The 22,143-nt window shown below is 34.3% G+C and overlaps 1 protein-coding gene across 1 annotated transcript; it reads left to right on the top strand.

Annotated features, from left to right (window-relative positions):
• Positions 1–16,316: 16,316 nt before the first annotated feature.
• Positions 16,317–21,317, top strand: LOC117931650 (10 kDa chaperonin 1, chloroplastic). Its single transcript, XM_034852647.1, has 7 exons — positions 16,317–16,497; positions 16,590–16,648; positions 16,733–16,783; positions 19,693–19,758; positions 19,877–19,924; positions 20,120–20,149; positions 21,023–21,317. The coding sequence occupies exons 1-7, from the start codon at positions 16,416–16,418 to the stop codon at positions 21,089–21,091; spliced, it is 405 nt and encodes a 134-aa protein (XP_034708538.1). The 5' UTR covers positions 16,317–16,415; the 3' UTR covers positions 21,092–21,317.
• Positions 21,318–22,143: the final 826 nt, after the last annotated feature.

The raw sequence follows: 22,143 nt of genomic DNA on the forward strand, positions 1-22,143 counted from the left end.
GAAGATACACTTTCTATTTTATATTTTAAAAATAAAAAATAATAGCATTGTAGAAACTCTTATATAAATATTCTCTTAAAAATAATATATTTTCTAAAATGGTTTAAAATAATATAAGCATTGACTTCAAATTTAAAAAAATTATGAATAATTTTTAAAATATAAGGTAACTTCCTACTTTGAGTTACAACCATTATTATTTTTTTAAAAAAAATTCAAACTAAAATATAAGACATGTAATTTATTAAATGTCGAATCGGTCATGTTTAATTCTTAAAAGTACTAAAAAGAAAAAAAAATACTAATTTTTTTTTCAATATTTGGATCATGAAAATAAAATTGCATATTTTCAACTTTTTTTTGGCAGCTTATACTAAATTGACTAATCAACTCCATATAAATTATTCAACCATTGGATGTTTGGGAAAAATATAGAAAAAAAATGTTAAGATATATATATATATATATATATATTAATAAAAAGTTGGACATTAGTTGTTTATCAGGGGAGTGTTCGGGTTATTTATTTAGTGGCATCTAGTGGTTTTATTTAGTTACTATTTAATTTTATTTAATTACTATTTCTCTTTCTTATTTAGTTACTATCAATGTTTTCAGAACCGGACCGGTCATCGAACCGGAAAAATTACCGGTTCACGGTTCACTGGTCGGACCGGCGGTCGAACCGGTTGAACCGGTGATGTAATAAATATATAATTTATATATTATATAAAATTTAAAAAAATTATAAAAATTAAAAATATATAAAATTATAAATTTTAATAATGTTTGGTTTTTATATTTGGTATATTAAATTAAATGATAAAGTTTAATATTTTAAATTTTATTAAATAGAAATATGTAATATTTAAGAATGAAGATATATTTAAGATGAAAAAATTTATAATATTTAATTTTTTTTTTGTATTTTTTTGTTTTAAAATTATTCTATTAATTAGTTTATATTATTTTTTATAATTATTATTATAAAAATAAACAGGAATTTAAATATTTACATTTCTTTAGAGATTTTATATGATAAAAATTTGAAATAAAAACATTAATCTTAAGCCTTATTATATATATATATATATATTTTAACAATATTACAATGCTCAATGGTTCAAAAGTCCAGCCCTCATGCGTCCAGCCCTCAAAGAGGGCCATGTTAGTACTATTCCTAGTCCCAAATCGGAAGCACATGAATTCCATGTGCTTCAAGTGCTCTATAAATAGATACCTTGCAACATACTTTGAAAGCTAAGCAAGCCAGCAAATTAGGCTTGGAGGCAGGGCCCAAGGGAAAGATTTATAAGCTATATTTTTATTGGATTGGGCCCGGTGGCTTGAACCAAATATGAGTTTATAATTAGTTAAGTTTTAAAAGTATTGGGCTTGGAATGGGCTCAATCGTTAATGGGCCTCTTAATAGTAACAAATATTTGTAGAATAGGAAAAAAAAAAAACTTGGCCGGTTCGTAAAAAACTGAACGGTTTGACCGGTTTGGCGGTTTGACCGGTTCAATACCGGTTTGGCCATAAAACGGTTCATTGGGCTAGACCGAACCGGAAAGGTCACCGGTCGACGGTTCGACCGGTCAAACCAGTCGGTCCGGTCCGGTCCGGTTTTTAAAACATTGGTTACTATGTTAGAATTATTGTCTTAAACATTATTCTTAATTTTTTGGGTTTTATTAGATCTATTTAAATCCTAATGGTGTTGTATTTTTAATTTTTTTTTAAAGAGAATTCATAATGAGAAATCTTAAATTTACCTTTTTCTTTTTTCCTCTTCTTTTCTTTAAACCTTTTTTTTTTTTTGGATTTCAACATGGTATCAAACCAAAATTGATCTTTTAATGAGACTTTTTTTTATCATATCCATTTGTTTGTGTAATTCCTTTTTGTCACGCTTGGTCATGAGATATCGTAGTGGGTGATAGTATCGTTGTTTTCTTATTTGATTTTGGTATTTAATATTGTATTTGTTTTCTTCGGTTTGTATTTGCTTTCTTTTGTTTATTCGTTATTTGTTATTTATTTGTCATGATTAGCGAACGAGATGATTCCTTCAATCTATTAGTATGAGATTGGATGAAAAAAATTATCCATATTGAAGTTACATGTGAATGAAAAATTCTCTATAAGGCAAAGGATGTGAGGTTATATTATTAACATTATATACAAACCTATGAATAAAAAGGATGAAGAAATATGTAAAATAGTTATGAACAAAAAATATGAAAAATATGTAGAACATTCATATGTTTGGAAATTAAATAATTCTAAAATTATTACTTGGACCAACAACTCTAGATCGTTACACAACAACTTTATCTAGCCTTCTACTTGGCTAAATAGGGAAGCTTCTTGTCAACCAAGTTGCTTGACTTCTCAACAAGAAATGAAATAGCGCTTTCAACCATTTCCTTAACAATTGTTCTTCCTCTTCGGACTCTAACAAGAGGCAAAAGAAGCCTTTGCGCTCCAAGGAGAAGGAAGATGATTTGTTTGGAGTCCACAGTTGGGGGGTCTTCTCATTTATAAAAGAATGAAGGAGTGGAAGCCTTCTTCCTTCCCCCATTCTTTCCTTGGATCCCAGACAATGGAAAACTCCTTTATTTTCCTCAAAATGAAACAAGACATAAGTTCCTGTTAGCATTTCCTTCTTTTTTCCTTTCATGCCAAGCAATGGGTTTCCTTGATTCCTTCCCCAGTTAATCAAACCACATTAGAAGCACTCTAGGATATTTAATGTTGAAGTAGAGAGAGAATTATTGAGAAACAATCACTTGACTTTTTCATTGATTAAGAATGAATATATATATATACAAAACCTAAAACAAAAAAATAGGAAACAATCTACCCAAAACACAAAAATAGGAAACAATCCTAGAATTAGGGAATTGCAACAAAAATAGGAAGTTACAACTAATTAAAATAATTTGAAAATAGAAAGAAAATCTATTGTAATGAATTCTCTAATATGCCCTCTCAAGATGGAGCTCCGGAGGAGACGCTAATCTTGACCCGTTATTCTTGGAAGCGGTTTAGTAAGAGCATCGACAAGTTGATCTGCTGAGGAAACATGAGTAACACGAAGAGCACCTGATTTAACTCGAATAAAGTGATAGTTAATTGCCACATGTTTCATCCGCAAATGAAAGACTGGATTAGAACAGAGATAGGTGGCACCAACATTGTCACAATAGATAACAGGCGGTGTAGGTAGAGTGACGCCAAGCTCTGTGAGAAGGGAACAAATCCAATTGATTTCTGAAGTAGTAGCGGCAACTGATCGATACTCAGCCTATGTGGATAACTGAGCAACTGTACGTTGTTTCTTGGATGACCAAGAAATTGGATGACGACCAAGATAGACAATATAAGCACTCGTAGAGGTATAGTCGTCTTTGTTGCCAGCCTAATCTGCATTTGAGAAGGCATGAAGAGAAAGTGTATTTGCCTTATGAAGAAATAATCCATGAGTCCATGTGCCACATAGATATCGAAGCAGTCATTTTGCAGTATTCCAATGTTCAGACGTCGGGCGATGAATGAATTGGGATAGCTTGTTAACAACATATGATATGTCTGGGCGAGTGAGGTAATAATATTGTAGACTGCCAACAAGGATTCTATATTTTGTGCAGTTAGCCAGAGTTGTATTGGAATGAAGTGTAAGATTTCCATCTGTAACAAGTGGTGTAGCAATAGGTTTTGCACCAGACATTTTTGTCCGGGCAAGAAGATCAGAGATGTAGCGCCTTTGAGTAAGCAACACACCAGATGAAGTGGTAAGAACCTCAATGCTAAGAAAGTAGGACAAGGTGCCAAGATCCTTGATTGAAAATCTTTGTGCTAGGAGGCAATGTAGTGCTGAATAATATTGGTGTTGGTATCTGTGATAATAATGTCATCCACATAAACAAGTAGATATATAGTAATGTCATCTGAGTGGAGAATGAATAGAGAAGTGTCTGTTTGAGAGTTTGTGAACCCAGACTCAATGAGGAACTGACGAAGTTCAAGATACCAAGCCCGTAGGGCCTGCTTGAGTCCATATATAGTCTTCTTTAATTTGCATACATGTGTTGGATTGTCTCTATCAACAAATCCCAAAGGTTGGGCTATGTAGACATCTTCAGAAAGATGGCCTTGAAGGAAGACATTATTAACATCCAATTGTCACAATTGCTAACCTTTACTAACTGCCAAGCTTAAAACAAGTCATATTGTTGTCGGCTTGACAACTGGACTAAAGGTGTCATGATAATCCATGCCAGGTCGCTGATGAAAACCTTTGGCAACTAATCTGGCTTTGTACCTGTCAATAAAGCGATCAGGAAGCTGTTTAATACGAAAAACCCACTTACATCCAACAAGATTCTGCATAGAAGTAGATGGAACAAGCTCCCAAGTTCCATTCCAAACAAGAGCATCAAATTCATCATTCATGGCTTGTCTCCATTTGGGATCGGTTAGGGCTTGGTTAACAGTATGAGGCTCAATGTCTGATGGTTGAGAAATGACAATAGTGAGATTCATCTTGGTTAGGGGTTTGTGGATGTTGTTTTTGGCTCTAGTGGTCATGGGATGGGTATTTTGATAGGTGGATGAAGTTGTGGTTGAAGCAAAAGAGGTCTCAGAATTGTGTGGTTTTGGTGGTAAACCGTCGATTGGTGAGAAGAGGCGATTGACCGGTTAGGCATTTTGGGACGGATGTTGACCTGAGAAATCCCTTTGTGGAGGCGTATTGAGTGAGCCATTTGAAATGGTTAGAGTTTGGACTGGTGGAAGCCAGTTGGAAATGAGCTCTGGTGTGGGACGAGCTATATGTGATTGGTGAGTGGTAAAGGAAAAAGTGTTTTCAAGAAATTTGACATGATGAGAAATATATGTTTTACAAGTGGACAAATATAGACACTTTGTGTTGAAGAGTAACCAAGAAAAACACAAGGAGTGGAACGAGAGTAAAGTTTATGTTGAGAATAAGGACGAAGCCACGGATAACATAAGCAACCGAACACCCGAAGTTTAGTGTAGTTGGGTGGAGACTCAAAGAGTTTGTTAAAAGGAGATGAGAGATGTAGTGTGGGTGTAGGCATACGTTGATGAGATATACAATAGTGACAAATGTGTAAGTCCAAAAAGTTAGAGGCATCGATGCATGAGTGAGAAGAGATAGACCAGTTTCAACAATATGGCGATGACGTCATTATATATATTTATATAATGGCATTTTAAAATATGAAGAGGGATCCATGCATGGATTGACACAATTATTTTCTTGCCTTTTGGAGCGAGACCGTCATCATTTCTAAGAGAGAATTAGATTGACACAAGACATATTGACTCGGTAAAAGGAAACAAATACAGTTTTATGGAAGTTTGACTTGGTAAAAAGATGGAAAGGTGATGGTATTAGGCTGGATGTGAAAAGAGGAAGAGATATTCAGATCAGTTTTTTTTTTTTGGGCGAGTTCCACGAATTGGATGAAAAAAAGACAGGACAACGAAGAATTTTGGGGAGATTTTTTTTTCTCTGTCGTCGCGTCCAAAAACGAAAAAATCCCCCTAAAATTCTTCGTTGTCCCATTTTTTTTTCATCCAATGCTTGGAACTCGCCCAAAAAAAAACGGATTTGAATATCTCTTCCTTTTTTCACGTCCAGCCTAATACCATCACCTTTCCATTTTTTTACCAAGTCAAACTTCCATAAAATCTTATTTGTTTCCTTTTACCGAGTCAACATGTCTTGTGTCAATCTAATTCTCTCTTAGAAATGATGATGGGTCCCGCTCCAAAAGGCAAGAAAATAATTGTGTCAATCCATGCATGAATCCCTAAACCCCATAGAGAGGTATCATCACTCACCAAGCCATGATCTGAATTTAGATTTCATAACTAGTATCTTACTCTTTTAACATCAAAGATAGCAGGATAATCAATAAAAAAAAAAAATTAGCGATTTGTCAAGCAAAAGTTAAGCGTTTACTTCAGCTTAAAGCTAAGTCCTTGAGTGTGTGTGTGTGTGATATAGTCAATTTAACTCCAAACCACTTGCAAATTCAGATAAACATAAAACGACTAAAACTGGAAGAATCTTTCAAAACTTAACTCCATAAGTCCAATTTTCAAAAATCCTCTCCAATAATGTAGTCAACACCAAAATCAAAGATCAAAAGGTCTTTAATCAGGTTGTAATGACAGGCCACAAGGTGGAGGCTAAGAAGAAAAATGGATATGGAAAATCAAAGCAAATTGGGAAAGTACTTGGCAAAAAGAATAATAAAAGAGATATCCACAGTACCAAGCACACCTTTAACAAAACCTGAAGTAATCCACACTCCACTTATTAAGTTTTTTTTTTTTTTTGTCAGTCTCCCTTTTTTTTTTGTTCAACTACCTCAATATTCGTAGCCTTTTCAAATTTTCAACCACTTCAACCTTTTTCAATTCTTGCCATTCACTTTTTTTTTTTTTCACACTTTGATCAAACAAAGCAACATAATGCAGATAATTTCCTTTGAACAAACTTTCTATTTAAATCTAAATTTCCACCAAAGCATTTTCTCAAAATGTAAAGGTAAATTCATGGTGTTTTTTTTTTTTTTTTTTTTTTTTTTTGCCTTTCAAGCTTAGAATGGGAATGGTTTATGTAGTTAAAAGAAAAAAAAATAAAGGATTATGTAAAATAAAGCTCAAGGGGGTTGACTATGGAAGTACACCATGCAATGATGACATGATAACTACAACGGCTGGGAAAGTTTTTTGGTTATGAAAAAAAATGCCTAGATCATTTCTCTAATATTTCGTATCAACTAGGATTTCGCCTCAAGGATCCATCAACGGATTCTAGAGCAAAACAAGATTGAACTTCCCTGGTCCAATTAATTTAACTCCTTCTCTTCATAAGCAAAATGGAATAAAGAAATGACTATGTGCTCAATTATTTTCAAGAACAAAGATTTAAATCAAAGTACCCACAAAACTCTGTCTGACATAATAGAAATTAAAAAAAAAAAAATCTCAAAACCATGCTCAATCACAAATTTTAGAGTCATAGAAAATTCAATCATACTCAAATACATGCTTGGTAAGAGAATCCCAACAACTCAAGAAGACAAAATAACTCTAGGAGTTTACACCCCCAAACTTAAACTAAACAACGTCCTCATTGTAATTCAAAAGTGAGAAAGATTGAAGAAATGAAAGAAACTTCCCTAGTTTCATGGTGCATCAACTATAGTTTGTAATTTTAAGCTCTTTATTCATGCTAGACAAACTTGCATCAAAATCCAAATTATTAAAATAAATAAATAAATAAATAAAAATAAAAGAAAAAAAAATACTATGGGTTGCCTCCCATAAACGTTTGTTTTAAAGTCTACATCTAGACTTTTCAATCTTCATCAATTAGGATCTCCAAGAGGAATAAATGCACATTTCCTCTCCACTTGTTCTCCATAATAGTGCTCCAATCTTTGACTGTTAACTCTGAATATATTCCCTGTCTTGTCCTCCAAGTCTATTGCTCCAAAAGAGGAAACTTGTCAATTGTATAAGGACCTGTCCATCTTGATTTTAACTTACCTAGGAAGACTTTGAGTCGCGAATTGAAGAGCAAAACCTGCTGTCCTGGAGCAAACTCACGCCTAAGGATCTGCTTGTCATGCCACTTCTTCGTCTGTTCTTTGTAGATCTTTGCATTTTCATAAGCATCGTTCCAAAATTCATCTATCTCATTCAATTGAAGAAGTTGTTTTTCCCCTGCTGCCTTCAAATCAAAATAAAACTTTTTTACAACCCAGTAAGCTCTATGCTCCAACTCCACAGGAAGATGACATGCCTTTCCAAACACTAATCGGTAAGGAGACATCTCGGTAGGTGTTTAAAGCATGTACGGTATGCCCACAACGCATCATCAAGCTTCTTGGCCCAATCCTTTCTATTGGTGTTGACCGTCTTCTCAATGATGTTCTTGATTTCTCGATTTGAAATTTCAGCTTGGCCATTAGTTTGAGGATGGTAGGCAAGTGCTATCTTATGCTTCACACCATATTTAGAAAGAAGATTATCAAACAACTTGTTGCAAAAGTGGGTCCCTTCATCACTAATAATAGCTCATGGAGTGCCAAATCTTGTGAATGTATTCTTATGCAGAAATTTGAGCACTACCTTTGCATCATTTGTTGTTGTAGCAATTGCTTCCACCCATTTTGACACATAATCAACTGCTAACAAGATATAAACAAAGCCAAAAGCAGGAGGAAAAGGCCCCATAAAATCTATTCCCCAAACATCAAACAACTCAACCTCTAAGATATTTTTCAATGGTAACTCCTGACTTTGAAGTACCTTAGCTGCTGTTCGGGTTGCTCCAAAGTGTCCTCCATATGATGAGGAATGGCAATGATGGAGAATAGCTTGCATATCTTCTTCTGGCACACATCTTCAAATGATTTGATTAGGGCATCTTTTGAACAGCAAAGACTCATCCCAAAGATAATATTTCACATCATGCAGAAACTTTTGGCGTTGGTGGTAAGTGAGATCTGGTGGCAATACTTTACAAGCTAGGTAGTTTACAATATCATCATACCAAAGAAACTTGATCTCACATGCAAACAACTGCTCATCAGGAAATACTTCTTGGATCACTGAATCTGATCTTACTTCCTTTTGCTCCACCCGAGAGAGATGATCAGCAACTGAATTTTCGCTTCCTTTCATATCTCGAATCTCCAAATCAAACTCTTAAAGAAGTAGGATCCAACGAATCAGCCTAGGCTTAGCATCCTTCTTGCCAAACAAATATCGAAGTGTTACATGATTAGTGAACATTATCACCTTTGTACCAATGAGGTAAGATCAAAATTTTTCACAAGCAAACACCATAACAAGTATCTCCTTCTCAGTTGTTGTACAATTTAATTGAGCTTCATTCAATGTCCGACTTGCATAATAAATGGCCCTGAATAGTTTGTCTCGCCTTTGTCCTAATACTGCTCCAATTGCAAAGTCACTTGCATCACACATGACTTCAAAAGGTTGATTTCATTCAGGTACAATCATAATTGGTGCTGAAACTAGTTTCTCCTTGATTGCATTAAAGGCTTGCAAACAAGCATCATCAAAGTCAAATGCAGAATTTTTTTCAAGAAGATTACATAAAGGTTTAGAAAGTTTAGAAAAATCCTTTATAAATCTTCTATAAAATCCCGTAAGTCCTAAAAAACTTATGATTCCCTTCACATTCCTTGGAGGTGGTAGTTTTCTATGGTTGCAATTTTAGCTCGGTCCACATCAATTCCTTTAGATGACACTTTATGACCAAGCACGATCCCTTCTTGAACCATGAAATGACACTTTTCCCAGTTTAGGACTAAATTTTTATCTTCGCATCTCTACAAAACAAGAGTTAAATTATGCAAACAATGATCAAAAGGTGTACCAAAAACTAAAAAGTCATCCATGAAAATTTCCATTATATCTTCCACCATATCAGAAAAAATAGCCATCATGCAACGTTGAAATGTCACTGGTGCATTACACAATCCGAAAGGCATCCTCCTAAAAGCAAATGTTCCGCAGGGGCATGTGAATGTAGTTTTTTCCTGATATTCGAGAGCTATGGCAATCTGGTTATACCCTGAATAACCATCTAAGAAGCAATAGTAGGAATACCTAGCCAATCGATCCAACATTTGATTAATGAAAAGAAGTGGAAAATGATCATTCCTTGTTGCTTTGTTCAACTTGTGATAATCCATAGAAGTGGAAAATGATCATTCCTTGTTGCTTTGTTCAACTTGTGATAATCCATACATACACACCAACCTGTGACTGTTCTTGTAGGAATAAACTCATTGTTGTCATTTTTCACCACCATCATACCACATTTTTTTGGTACAACCTACACTGAACTTATCCATGAGCTGTCTGAAATAGCATAAATAATTCCAGCATTAAGGAGCTTCAAAATTTTGGCTCTCACTATTTCCTTTATTTCTGGATTTAATCTTCTTTGGTGCTCGATTGACGGTTTATAAAGTTCCTCCATTAAAATCTTGTGCATGCAAATGGAAGGACTTATACCATTTATGTCAGAAATAGTCCATCCCAAGGCTGTTCTATGCTCCCTTAACACACGCAACAACTTTTCTTCTTCTTTGGGTGTGAGTGTTGCCGCAACAATTACTAGAAAAGTGTAACTATCACCCAAGAATGCATAGCGAAGATGCTCAGGTAATTGCTTTAACTCTGGAGTTGTAGTTTGCTGCATCTGTTTTTTTAGAAATTTCAGAATCTGTCATTGCTACCATTGGCTCTAGACTCCCCACTTCATTGCTAAGTGATGTAACCTACTGCAAGGCTCCCAAGGCGAATACATAGTGGAGATATTCTTCACTAACAAAAGATAAATCAGATTCACAAACAACAAAGTTATTAAAATCATAAGCATGAAATGAAATGGTGATACATCTTTCTAGGTGATCGGCTGGCACATCTTCTTGAAATGTTTCTTCTACACATTGCTTAATGATATCTACCCGAAAGCAAGTGCTTGGATCTTCTGGAAATCTCATGGCTTGGTAGATGTTGAACATAACCTCTTCCTTGTTTACTCTCAATGTTTTGAACATCAATTAAAGCTCTTCCCATAGCCAAGAAAGGTCGGCCAAGAATGAGTGGGACTTCTTGGTCTTCCTCCATATCTAACACCATAAAATCAGTAGGAAAAATAAATTTATCCACCTTTACCAATACATCTTCTATGATTCCACGTGGATACTTGATGGATCGGTCTGCTAGTTGCAAAGAAATGGTTGTTTGTTTCATCTCTCCAAGTCCCAATTTCCTACAAATAGAAAGTGGCATAAGATTAATGCTAGCACTAAGATCACATAAAATTTTTTCAAAAAATGAATTTCCAATAGTGCAAGGCAAAGTGAAACTCCCTGGATCTTTTAATTTTTGAGGCAATTTCTTTTGAAGAATAACACTACATTCTTCAGAAAGCTTCACTGTTTCGAACTCTTCCAACCTTCTCTTTTTGGAAATGATGTCTTTCATGAATTTGACATAGTTTGGCATTTGTTCCAAGGCATCTGCAAAAGGAATATTTATGTGAATTTTCTTAAAAATTTCCAAAAACTTAGAAACTTGCTTATCTAATTTTTGTTTTTGAAAACATTGAGGATAAGGAAGTGGAGTAGAGAGAATAAGAGGATTGTCTGGGAATGAAATAGCTGGAAGCATGTTAGTCTCTCTTAGTGTATCATCCACAATCTCATCTTCTTCCGTTTTATTCTTATTTTGGCCATTGTTCGCATCTGTAGGGTTCGCATCTATAGGGGTGGACTTGGTTTCCTTTGATGGTGACCTCTCAATTTCTCTTCCATTCCTAAGTGTGATAGCCTTGCATTGCTCCTTTGGATTCACTTCCGTGTTGCTAGGAAAAGTTCCTCTTTGTTGGGCATTGATGGTCGTAGCTAGTTGCCTAATTTGCACTTCAAGATTCTTCATAGTGACTCCCATATTGCTACAATGAGTCTCAATGTTGTCCGTATTGACATGTCGACAACGTTTATGGACATTCATACGAGAGTGGGAAGTGGACCCTCATATTCAACGATATGTGATGCAGTCTGGTTTTTATGGTGTATATCGTGTCAGACACATTTCACTAGATTGGCCATTGATCACGAGTCTTGTTGAGAGATGGCGACCCAAGACACACACATTTTATTTACCTATTGGAAAGATGACTGTTACTTTACAGGATGAAGCCATGATTCTAGGATTACATATTCATGGGCCTCCTATCACTAGCACATGTGACATAGATTGGTCACTACTATGTTCAGAGTTTTTAGGTGTGGTTCCACCTCCATCTCAGATTAAAGGGTCAGTTATATCAGCACGATGGTTGCGTGAGCAGTTCTCATATCCACTAACAGGGGTCGATGATGTTATTTTACAGCGTTATGCTCGTGCTTTCATATTAGCACTATTGGGTCGAGCATTGTTCGCATGCAAGACCGGAACACATGTACAGTTATGCTACCTTCCATTGTTGAGAGACTTCATTGAGATTTCTCACTATAGTTGGGGTAGTGCAGTGTTGGCATACCTATATAGAGAGTTATGTCGTGCGAGTTTGGATAGTGCCACAAAGATTTTTGGACCTATCACACTATTACAAGTATTTCAACATAACAATCTATTCTAATTAATTGATTCATATTATTGTTGTAAGTTTGTTTAATTTTGATAATGCTATCTGATTTTGTAGTTGTGGTCATGAGAGAGACTTCATGTGGGTCGACCTGATTTTGGTCGTCCTCCAATCAATGTTTTAAAAACCGGACCGGACCAGCCGGTTCAACCGGTCAAACCGTCGACCGGTGACCTTTTCGGTTCGGTCCAACCCAATTAACCCTTTTATGGCCAAACCGGTATTGAATTGGTCAAACCGCCAGTCAAACCATCGGTCAAACCTCCGGTCAAACCGCCAAAACGGTCAAACCGTCCGGTTTTTTATGAACCGACCAAGTTTTTTTTTTTTTTTTCCTATTCTACAAATATTTGTTACTATTAAGAGGCCCATTAACGATTGAGCCCATTCCAGGCCCAATACTTTTAAAACTTAACTAATTATAAACTCATATTTGGTTCAAGCCACCGGGCCCAATCCAATAAAAATATAGCTTATAAATCTTTCCCTTGGGCCCTACTTCCAAGCCCAATTTGCTGGCTTGCTTAGCTTACAAAGTATGTTGCAAGGTATCTATTTATAGAGCACTTGAAGCACATGGAATTCATGTGCTTCCGATGTGGGACTAGGAATAATACTAACATGGCCCTCTTTGAGGGCTGGACGCATGAACCATTGAGCATTGTAATGTTGTTAATATATATATATATATATAATAAGACTTAAGATTAATGTTTTTATTTCAAATTTTTATCATATAAAATCTGTAAAGAAATGTAAATATTTAAATTCCTGTTTATTTTAATAATAATAATTATAAAAAATAATATAAACTAATTAATAGAACAATTTTAAAACAATAAAATACAAAAAAAAAATTAAATATTATAAATTTTTTCATCTTAAATATATCTTCATTCTTAAATATTACATATTTCTATTTAATAAAATTTAAAATATTAAACTTTATCATTTAATTTAATATACCAAATATAAAAACCAAACATTATTAAAATTTATAATTTTATATATTTTTAATTTTATAATTATTTTAATTGTATATAATATATAAATTATATATTTATTACATCACCGGTTCAACCGGTTCGACCGCCGGTCCAACCAGTGAACCGTGAACCAATAATTTTTCCGGTTCGATGACCGGTCCGGTTCTGAAAACATTGCCTCCAGTGCCTATAGTAGTCCCACATGTACATGATGATGTAGTTAATGGTTTACACGATCGTCTATTGCCAGATGAGGCACTCACAATCGATCCATTGGGCCACAGGTGGAGAGTACCTTTGTTTTGGTCTCATAACCCATCACCACATGTGTTGACATTCCATCGAGATCAATCGGATGCCCAAACACAGGATCAAGTAAAGTGTTGATGCATAAGGTTACCTTTGCAACATTTTCCACCAATGTGACTAATTATTATTATATTTTTAAATTATAGGTATTATGGGAACCATATACATCAAATTTGATTGCACATCTTCCGATTATATGTCAGGCTGATGAAGAAATTTGGTGAACTATGTCACCTCTAATTTGCTTTGATATTATCGAGTGGCATAGACTGGAGTGAGTTTTATGCCAGTTTCGTATGCAACAATGGATACCTCCACCTTGTTTAATAGATATGAAGCTACATTTAGTGGATAGATGAGGACAATATCAGTATGATTGGGCGACATTCCATGCTCAGTATATTTCTCTTTGGGCTACTCGTTCTGAGCGTATTGTGATAACACCACTTGCTATTACTATCATGGATTTTTATGATCCATATATGCGGTGGTATCGACGTATCATGCGAAGCCTGATCGCATTTGTTTTGCATAGAGATCATATGAGGTTCCATAGTACAACTTCTGCCACTAAGTTATTGATGAGACCATTTGAGATACAAACCATTTTTTAATGAATGTTAAACTTAAATTATGTGCAAATGCCTCATGTTTCATTTTCTTATACAGATCACTATCGTATCGTAGATGACTATTTCAAATGATTTGGAGGAAACTCACCGAATTGTTATTGATGTTTTACATGCTATAGGAGAGGACCATCACGTACACTCGACACAAGAGCCATCCACATCTTCATGGCCATCCATGAGACCACCATCATTGATTATGCCTATTAAGGTACCACCCATTAGAGGTCGGGGGAGAGGTGGTCGTCGAGCTGGTCAGCGACATGTACCTCTGGCATCTACTTTGGTACAACCCTCACATCCACCAGTCACATCTACCTTTCCTCTATTTCAACCATCTGCATCATTAGAGTCACCACTCTCTCCCCCTGATGTATCCATATCAACCCATTCATCTCGACCTGAGACTACCATACCATTTACCCTTACCCCTATTGAGCCATCTATATTATTAGACTTACCTTTCTTCCCTCATGTTACATCTATACAGACTTCTTCACCTCCACCTCCACCTCCACCTCCACCCCAGGCATCTATATCATTGGGTGCACCCCCACCTGTTACAGAGTCTATTGCACCTCCACCTGTTACAGAGCCCATTGCACCTCTACCTTTTCTTGAGGGGACAACTCATGCCGCACGATTACATATACGGGTACCTATAGGACATCAAGCTCCACGTGTACATCGAGTTCTACCTCCATCAATCCCATCTAACTCGACAACTCATGTAGATGGCGTGTTATAGTCTATAGAGATGGAGACTTTTTAGATAGCATAGATGGATACAACAAATATGACCATCTACCGTAGATGTCCACAACGAAAGAGAAAGATTCCATCATGTGGGACACATTGAGAGCTTTTTTCATGTTTGTAGAACTATAATACTTTGGGTCATACATTTAAGGTTATATAAAATGTTAATTCAAATTAGTGATGTTATATTATTCATCTGTTTCCTTGATAATTTAAACAAATAAGACTTAAATGCATCCTAAAGTCTAAATGAAAGAAATTTTAACTAAACAAATTGTTACAACCATAACCTATTTTTCTTTCATATAATTAAAAAATTATACATTTTAACCAAGACATAAATTCAAATCATACTTAATAAGGAATAACCTAAAATCATAATCATTGGCATTAATTTTCATATGGAAATATTAAATTTTAAATTAATATAAACAATTTGTTTAGTTATTATAAAATTTAAAAATATTATGAAGAAATAATTTTTTTAATTCATATGTGATAAAATTCTTAAAAAAAATAAATATTTTATTTACCATAAATATATAAAATTTTATGGGAATGCATGTAGGCGAAATTATTTTCTCAAAATTTCAAGAAATAAAGATAATATATATATATAATTTTAAAACAGTTGTAAAGAAAAAATTTATTAAGGATAATTTGTCAAAAAAATAATTTTAGACTGACAATGAAAAATTGTAAGAATTTTCCCCACTTCAAAACGAACTTTAAGGAAATTTGGTACATCGTTAAGAAATTTTGGTACATCTATAATTTACACTAAAATTAAAAATAAAAAAGCAAAGTTTTAAAATCTCATTTTTTTTTAGTTGATGTATGGTTACATGAGTTCCCTTAAAGATATTTGTGAAACCACAATTAGTAACTGTGGTTTTAAAGAAAATTATAAAACCACAATCTATGACTGTGGTTTTAAAGAAAATTGTAAAACCATAGTCTATAACTGTAGTTTTTAAGATATTTTTAAAACCACATTTACTAACTATGGTTTTATGATTATTATGATAAAAAATATTTTAAAAATAATATTAAAATCATAATACCGTTAAAACGAAGGTGGATTAAAAATAATTTTGAAACCACAGTTACTAATTATGATTTTATGAAAAATTGTAAAACTAAAGTTTGTAACTATGGTTTTAAAGATATTTTTAAAACTTTTAAAATCACAATAAGTGGTTTTTTACACTAAAAAAGAAAATTTTTTGTGGATGCTTACGAGTGAGAAATATTTTAAGATGGCTACTATTCTTACCATTTTTTCTTCTATCAATGGAATATTTTTGACTTAAACTCTAGAAACCTAAGGCAAAGTAAATTTTGGAACTCTCTAGAAGAGCGTGGGAACTACAAGGTGGTTCACACTTCAAACCAATCGGCAGCTTACACTTGTCTCTCTCACTCTTCCGTTTTCGGCTACCCTCATTTCTCCCGTTCGCCTCTCTGCGCTCTCCTCCTTATCCATCCATGGCATCCACTTTCATCACACTCGCTAGACCCTTCTCGTCTCACAAGCCCCACACTCCTTCCCCCAGCAAGAGATTACTAGGTCTGTTCGACCTCTATTTCTGAAATTTTCTCTCTTTTTCCCCATTTTTTAATTTTATTTTGTGAGTGATTTTGTATATGGTTCATGAACAGGACTTCGCAGTAGTGCACTGAAAATCAACGCAATCGCCAAGAAGTGGGAACCCACAAAGGTTTGTTTTTTTTTTTGTGCTTCAAGTTATGGTCTTTTGTAATTTGATTTTGTTTTATATGCTTATCGCCATTGGGTCTTGCAGGTTGTTCCACAAGCTGATAGAGTCCTGATTCGTTTGCAGGAGCTGCCTGAGGTATGGTTGCTGCTGCTTCTGTTTTTACTATAAAATTTGGAGTTTTTCAATTGAAGTGTTAAGTGTATGTCGGGATTGTTGACTTATCATCGGAGACGTTAGGGTTTTAGGATAATTGATAGTTTAATATGATATTAGAGCCTTGGTTCATGGCGCTTTGGTGTTCGAGGTCAAGAAGAGACCCGCACATGAGATGGGTTTCAAGTGTTACTGGTTTGATGTACGTTATTAGCCCAATTTATGCTTTTAGGTTTACTGGTAGTTTAATATGAGATACCCTTAATAAGAAGTGGCCACTGGCAAGGCAATGTGTTAAGCATAACAAGCTTGTTATACATTATTAGGATATTAGCAAATTACCAAATGGCTTAAGCTTTAGGGTTGAAGGATAGCCTAATAGAAGTCTAACATTATCGGGGTTGAGCTAGAGTCATCTGGGCCTCTGTTAATATCTTGATTTGATTAGCTTGCTTTTGAGGGTTTTTTTTCTCTCTCTTTCTGTACTATTCTTTTCAGAAGCTTGAAGTTGAAAAAGTATTTAAGCCATCAATTAGTCTGTGTATGATGTTGAGTTTTAAGGTTTAAGATTGTGCCTACTTTATGTAACTAAAGCATGGGTACAAATTTGAATGCTTTGAATCAAAAGATGAGTGGAATGTAGTGTTTGTCTGATCATCATAAGTTCATAACACGTGCATTTTTCCTGAAAAGATTTGTAATAGTTCCTGTATATATTGTGATGTCTTTTTTAAGTTACCCATTTGAACCATGACTTGAAATACTTGTAAATATCAAATTGCCAAATATTAGTTTATAGTAAGTTGCAAATCTGTATGTTTATTTGAAATGGGAAAGATCTGGGGAGATGCCTGATAGTCTTTCAGGTTACAAGCTAGGGTGTAATGACCATGTATCAGTTTCCTTTGCATTATATTTTGATAACTTGGCTGAGCCCACAGCTTAATTCCTTTTGTAATTTAACTAGAATTTGTAATATCAAATAGAAATGTATTTTTCTATTTTTGGTGGAGTTTGAGATTTGTATTGAACCTTTTTTTTTTTTTTTTATGAACATTACTTGGAATTGTAGGCCCCTGTGGATGTATGTATCACTAGAGTGTATTTTGATTCCTGTCATCTAGATTAAAAGTTTTTAATGCCAAGGTTGAGGCAAATTTAAAATCTTAATATATTGTTTATTTTGGTGTTTGTTTTGTTTTTCTTTGTCATTTATCATATCTTTCTCTCTTATTTATATAAAATGATTCCTTCTTCCTTTGCTTGTTGAATTCCTCTACACACGCACACACACACATGTATTTGTGTTTGTTCTTATTTTTGTCTAACATTTACAATTCTTCTCTAGGTTGTTTCTGTTTAACAATATATAATTTACTGAGCTAGATTTGTATTTTGCAATCATTATTTGATGGTTGCTTTACTTTTGAAAGAATTATAGATGTTTGCCAGTTGGAACTTAAAACTTTTAAGATGGCATATTTATTATGTTGTTAATACTCTGACCCTTTTTTTGAAATTTCTTTAGTTTTCATTTGATCGTTATCCTTTTGGAAAATTCTGGTACATGGGTAGAAAAAAGTGTGTTTAGACACAACCACAAAACCCATAGTGCTCCATCTATGGTTCTGTTGGCCATTTATCAAGTTATTTATATGAATCTGGTTCAAGATGTTGACGTCCTTTACTGTTGTTTCCATTAGGGTTCTTGAAATCTCTTAGATAAACTTGTCAAAGGACAACTTTGTTGTCCACACTTCTTTCCTTATTTTAGCCCACACTTCTTTCCTCATTTTAGCCCACAATTGTTTCCTTATTTCTCCATTTATTATTCTGTACAGTTAGCATATATTATTTGACAGATTATAGTTTACATGTATAGGGCTAGAATCATGCGGGGATTTATTTGCTTTTACTTGCTTTCCATGTATAGCATCCTTGTAAAGTCTATATATAATATACAAAACTCAAGGCCAAGGTATTCGGCCATTCACACAATATTTTGACGAAACTTTGTAGAGCTGCAACCTCTGGGATGAAATAAGGGTTAGATGTCAGGTTTACATGGGCAAACCCTTACAAATTCTAGCCATCAAGAGCTCTAATTTTATGTCCCATACATTATGTCAAACATAAGCATTAGAAAGAGAGTGTAGCATTGTATATTAGCTTTCTTAATACTAATACTTATATAATTACTTGATGGCTATTTAGTGATATCCCTAAATGATGCTGCTGAGTATAGATACTTTGAATAGGATCCCTGAAACCTCTTAGACAGAATTTGTGTGGTTGTAAATGGTGTCCCAGAGTTGGGAAAGATGTGAGGTTAGAGCTTCTGGCTCATCAAGAGCTCTAACAAAACACTCACATTAAAATCAAGCATTTGTGTTTCCTTGATTGTAGTCACTTCCTATTATGATCCCTTGGTGTCACTTTGATGCTATCCATCCTTCTTCAAAACTTACATAGGTTTCTCACCAGTTCATTTTCCCCCCCAAAGCAGAATTCTCAATGATGGTTTGGCCACAATGATCTTTCAGGCAACACCTGATCTTAGATAATGCAAGATTGCTCTATATGGGGAAATGACATCAGAAAAGTCACAGAATCATTATTCTTGAATATTTTGAATTTCCTGCATGTTTACATTGGCCAGGATAAATATCTCAGAGGATGCATGTTGCTTGTTTAGTATTTGTTGCATTGTTCTTCAGGAGAACATCCTTTCTCTCTACCTGAGTTGCTTATATCTGTGTCCAATTCATTGGCATTGGGTGGAGGTCTATTACTATGCCTTAGACAAGTCTAACTTGTTCGAACTGTATATGCCAAGAACACACACCCTGTTTATAAGCTGTTACGCTGATGTGAAATGCTTTGTGCTGCAGAAATCATCTGGTGGAGTTTTGCTGCCCAAATCTGCTGTTAAATTTGAGCGATACCTTATGGGGGAGGTAAGTAAAACACTTACGTTGCCTTGGGAGGCATGGGGAACAGATTTTCTTTTATAATTGTTCTTCGATAATGGATGCTTGAGGATATTTTTATGAATGCTTGCTTTTTTGTCATCAGATTCTCTCTGTTGGTGCTGATGTTGGGGAAGTTGAGGCTGGGAAGAAGGTAATGAATCATAATGGATCTTCTTTTTGTTGGTGTTCTTGTATAAATAATTTTTTCAGTGAATAATTTATATCGATGCCACTGGGACTTGTGAATTCTCCAAGAAACTGGACTTTCTATGCGCTTAATGGCATTTTTTTTATATTCTAGTGCTTTTATACCATCTAAAGGAAGGGAATGGCTATCTTTTTGCAGGTTCTTTTCTCAGACATAAATGCTTATGAGGTAAATACTGACTCTGTAGAAATTAAGTTTATTCATATAGCACTTAATATGATTTACTAGCCTTTTTCAAAGGTACCTTTACAAATGGAGGTTCCTATCCCCTTGCAAGTAACTTATTCTTCATAGTTGTGAGTCACTGTGATATCTGGCCATTTCATGTATATGTTAATAGCTTGAATGGCTACCATCACATTGGTTATTGGGTCTATTTGTTTCAAACATATTGAGCAATAGAAGAGATGCTTATTATCGCTGAGATTGGTGATATTATGTTTGAGACTGCTAAAGAAAATAGTGTCTGAAGAGGCTACATCCTATTAACTCTTAAAATGGCAGTATTTGAATAGTGACGAAACACACCTTGAGGACCAAGATCCTTTTACACATGGATTGCGAATAGAAAATTGGAGCCTATTCTCAATTGGTCCCATCTAATGAAACAGTTTGTGATAATTAGATGTACTCGAGTCTGAGAAATAGTCTAATAACTTCCAGTTTCACTTGTGTTTGATGGCCCCAAAACCATTTATTCGTCAAGATTCATACAAGTAGCCAAGACCATGCTCTGTTTTCTCAGTCAAGAGGTAATGTAGTAAAAGAAGTAGGGAATACCGTGGTGATAGTACAGCATGGACACAAAATTGCTTGGATGAACACCTTTATGTCATAGATGAAGCAAATTTTAGGTGAACGGATTGAACCAGGAATCAATTTACTACCTCCTTCGAAGAAATAACACCCATATAGGAGATATCCATGAAGACTCTTTTTCCCCCTTTTTCTGTCTAATCATCTTTAAATTGCATGCGGGCATCATTTCTTCTGGCTTAAACTCTGTTTCTGATGGTATTGCACTTGCTGCAACTTTATCAGGTGGATTTGGGAACAGATGGTAGACACTGCTTTTGCAAAGAAAGTGACCTGTTGGCTGTGGTTGAGTAGGGCTCGAGCATACCGGAAGAGCTTTACAAGATGGCAGCTCTGTATTTGTGCTCTTATCCTTGCAACTTAGGACAAAAATTTTTGCAGCTTAATGTGATCCTCTTGTGCCTTACCTGTTAAACATCTCTCTTTGCCCTCTCCAGCCATTGATATTTGTTTCTTACCTCCCCCCCTTTTGTTGAGGAGAAAAGAGAAGTCAATGTTGATCTTATTTTCTTTTTCTTTCTTTCTTTTCTTTTCGCTTTTTCTTTCCAAGGAAAAATTTGCATTTGAGGGGGGTGGGGAAAGGACTTCCTAACGGAAAATGGACTTCAAATTAGCTTTTGAAATAAAATGGGGCGACAAGGCTTTATTTGGGTATATTTTTGGATTTTTGTAATTAAAAGTAGAAGTTTCTGTATAAAAGGTAGAAATTTACTTTGTATACTTGAAAATTAGTCTTATAAATTTTAAAATTTGAGATAATAATTTTTTTTAATATCTTATTTTTTAATTAGATTTTAAAATTATTATATTTTTAATATCAAATTTTAATGGTTTTTTATAAAATTTTTATAAAGAAGTTATTATTATTATTATTTTCCATTTTTGATATAAAATAGAAAATGAATTTCAATGTTTTAAGCGTATCAAAGGTTTTGAGCTACTGGAAGTGTTTACATCATCTAATGTCAATACTTGAGTTCTTTGGCCCAAAAATAAGAGTGAGTTTTACAGTGATTTTAAAAAGTGTTTTTGGCATTTTTAATATTTGAAAAGATAAAAATTTTTAAATATAAAAAATATTAAAAATATTTTTTAAAATTATTGTTAAATACTTTTTAATATTTGAATAATAATTATTTTTAAGTGTTTGAAATATTAGGAATATTATCTAAAATCAATATCAAACGGATTTTAAATTTAAAGAATGACAGTGGTTGCTAAAGTGTAATTTTGATTCCATTTGCATGTGAGGCTCAGAATCAAAATGATGAGAGCTGAGGACTGATTTTGATTTCTCCTAGGAAATTCAAACTTCTGATTTCCAAAGCTAAATTTTGATTTCAAAT

Source organism: Vitis riparia, chromosome 15 (genome assembly GCF_004353265.1).
Source record: "Vitis riparia cultivar Riparia Gloire de Montpellier isolate 1030 chromosome 15, EGFV_Vit.rip_1.0, whole genome shotgun sequence".
NCBI classification, from domain to species: Eukaryota; Viridiplantae; Streptophyta; class Magnoliopsida; order Vitales; family Vitaceae; genus Vitis; species Vitis riparia.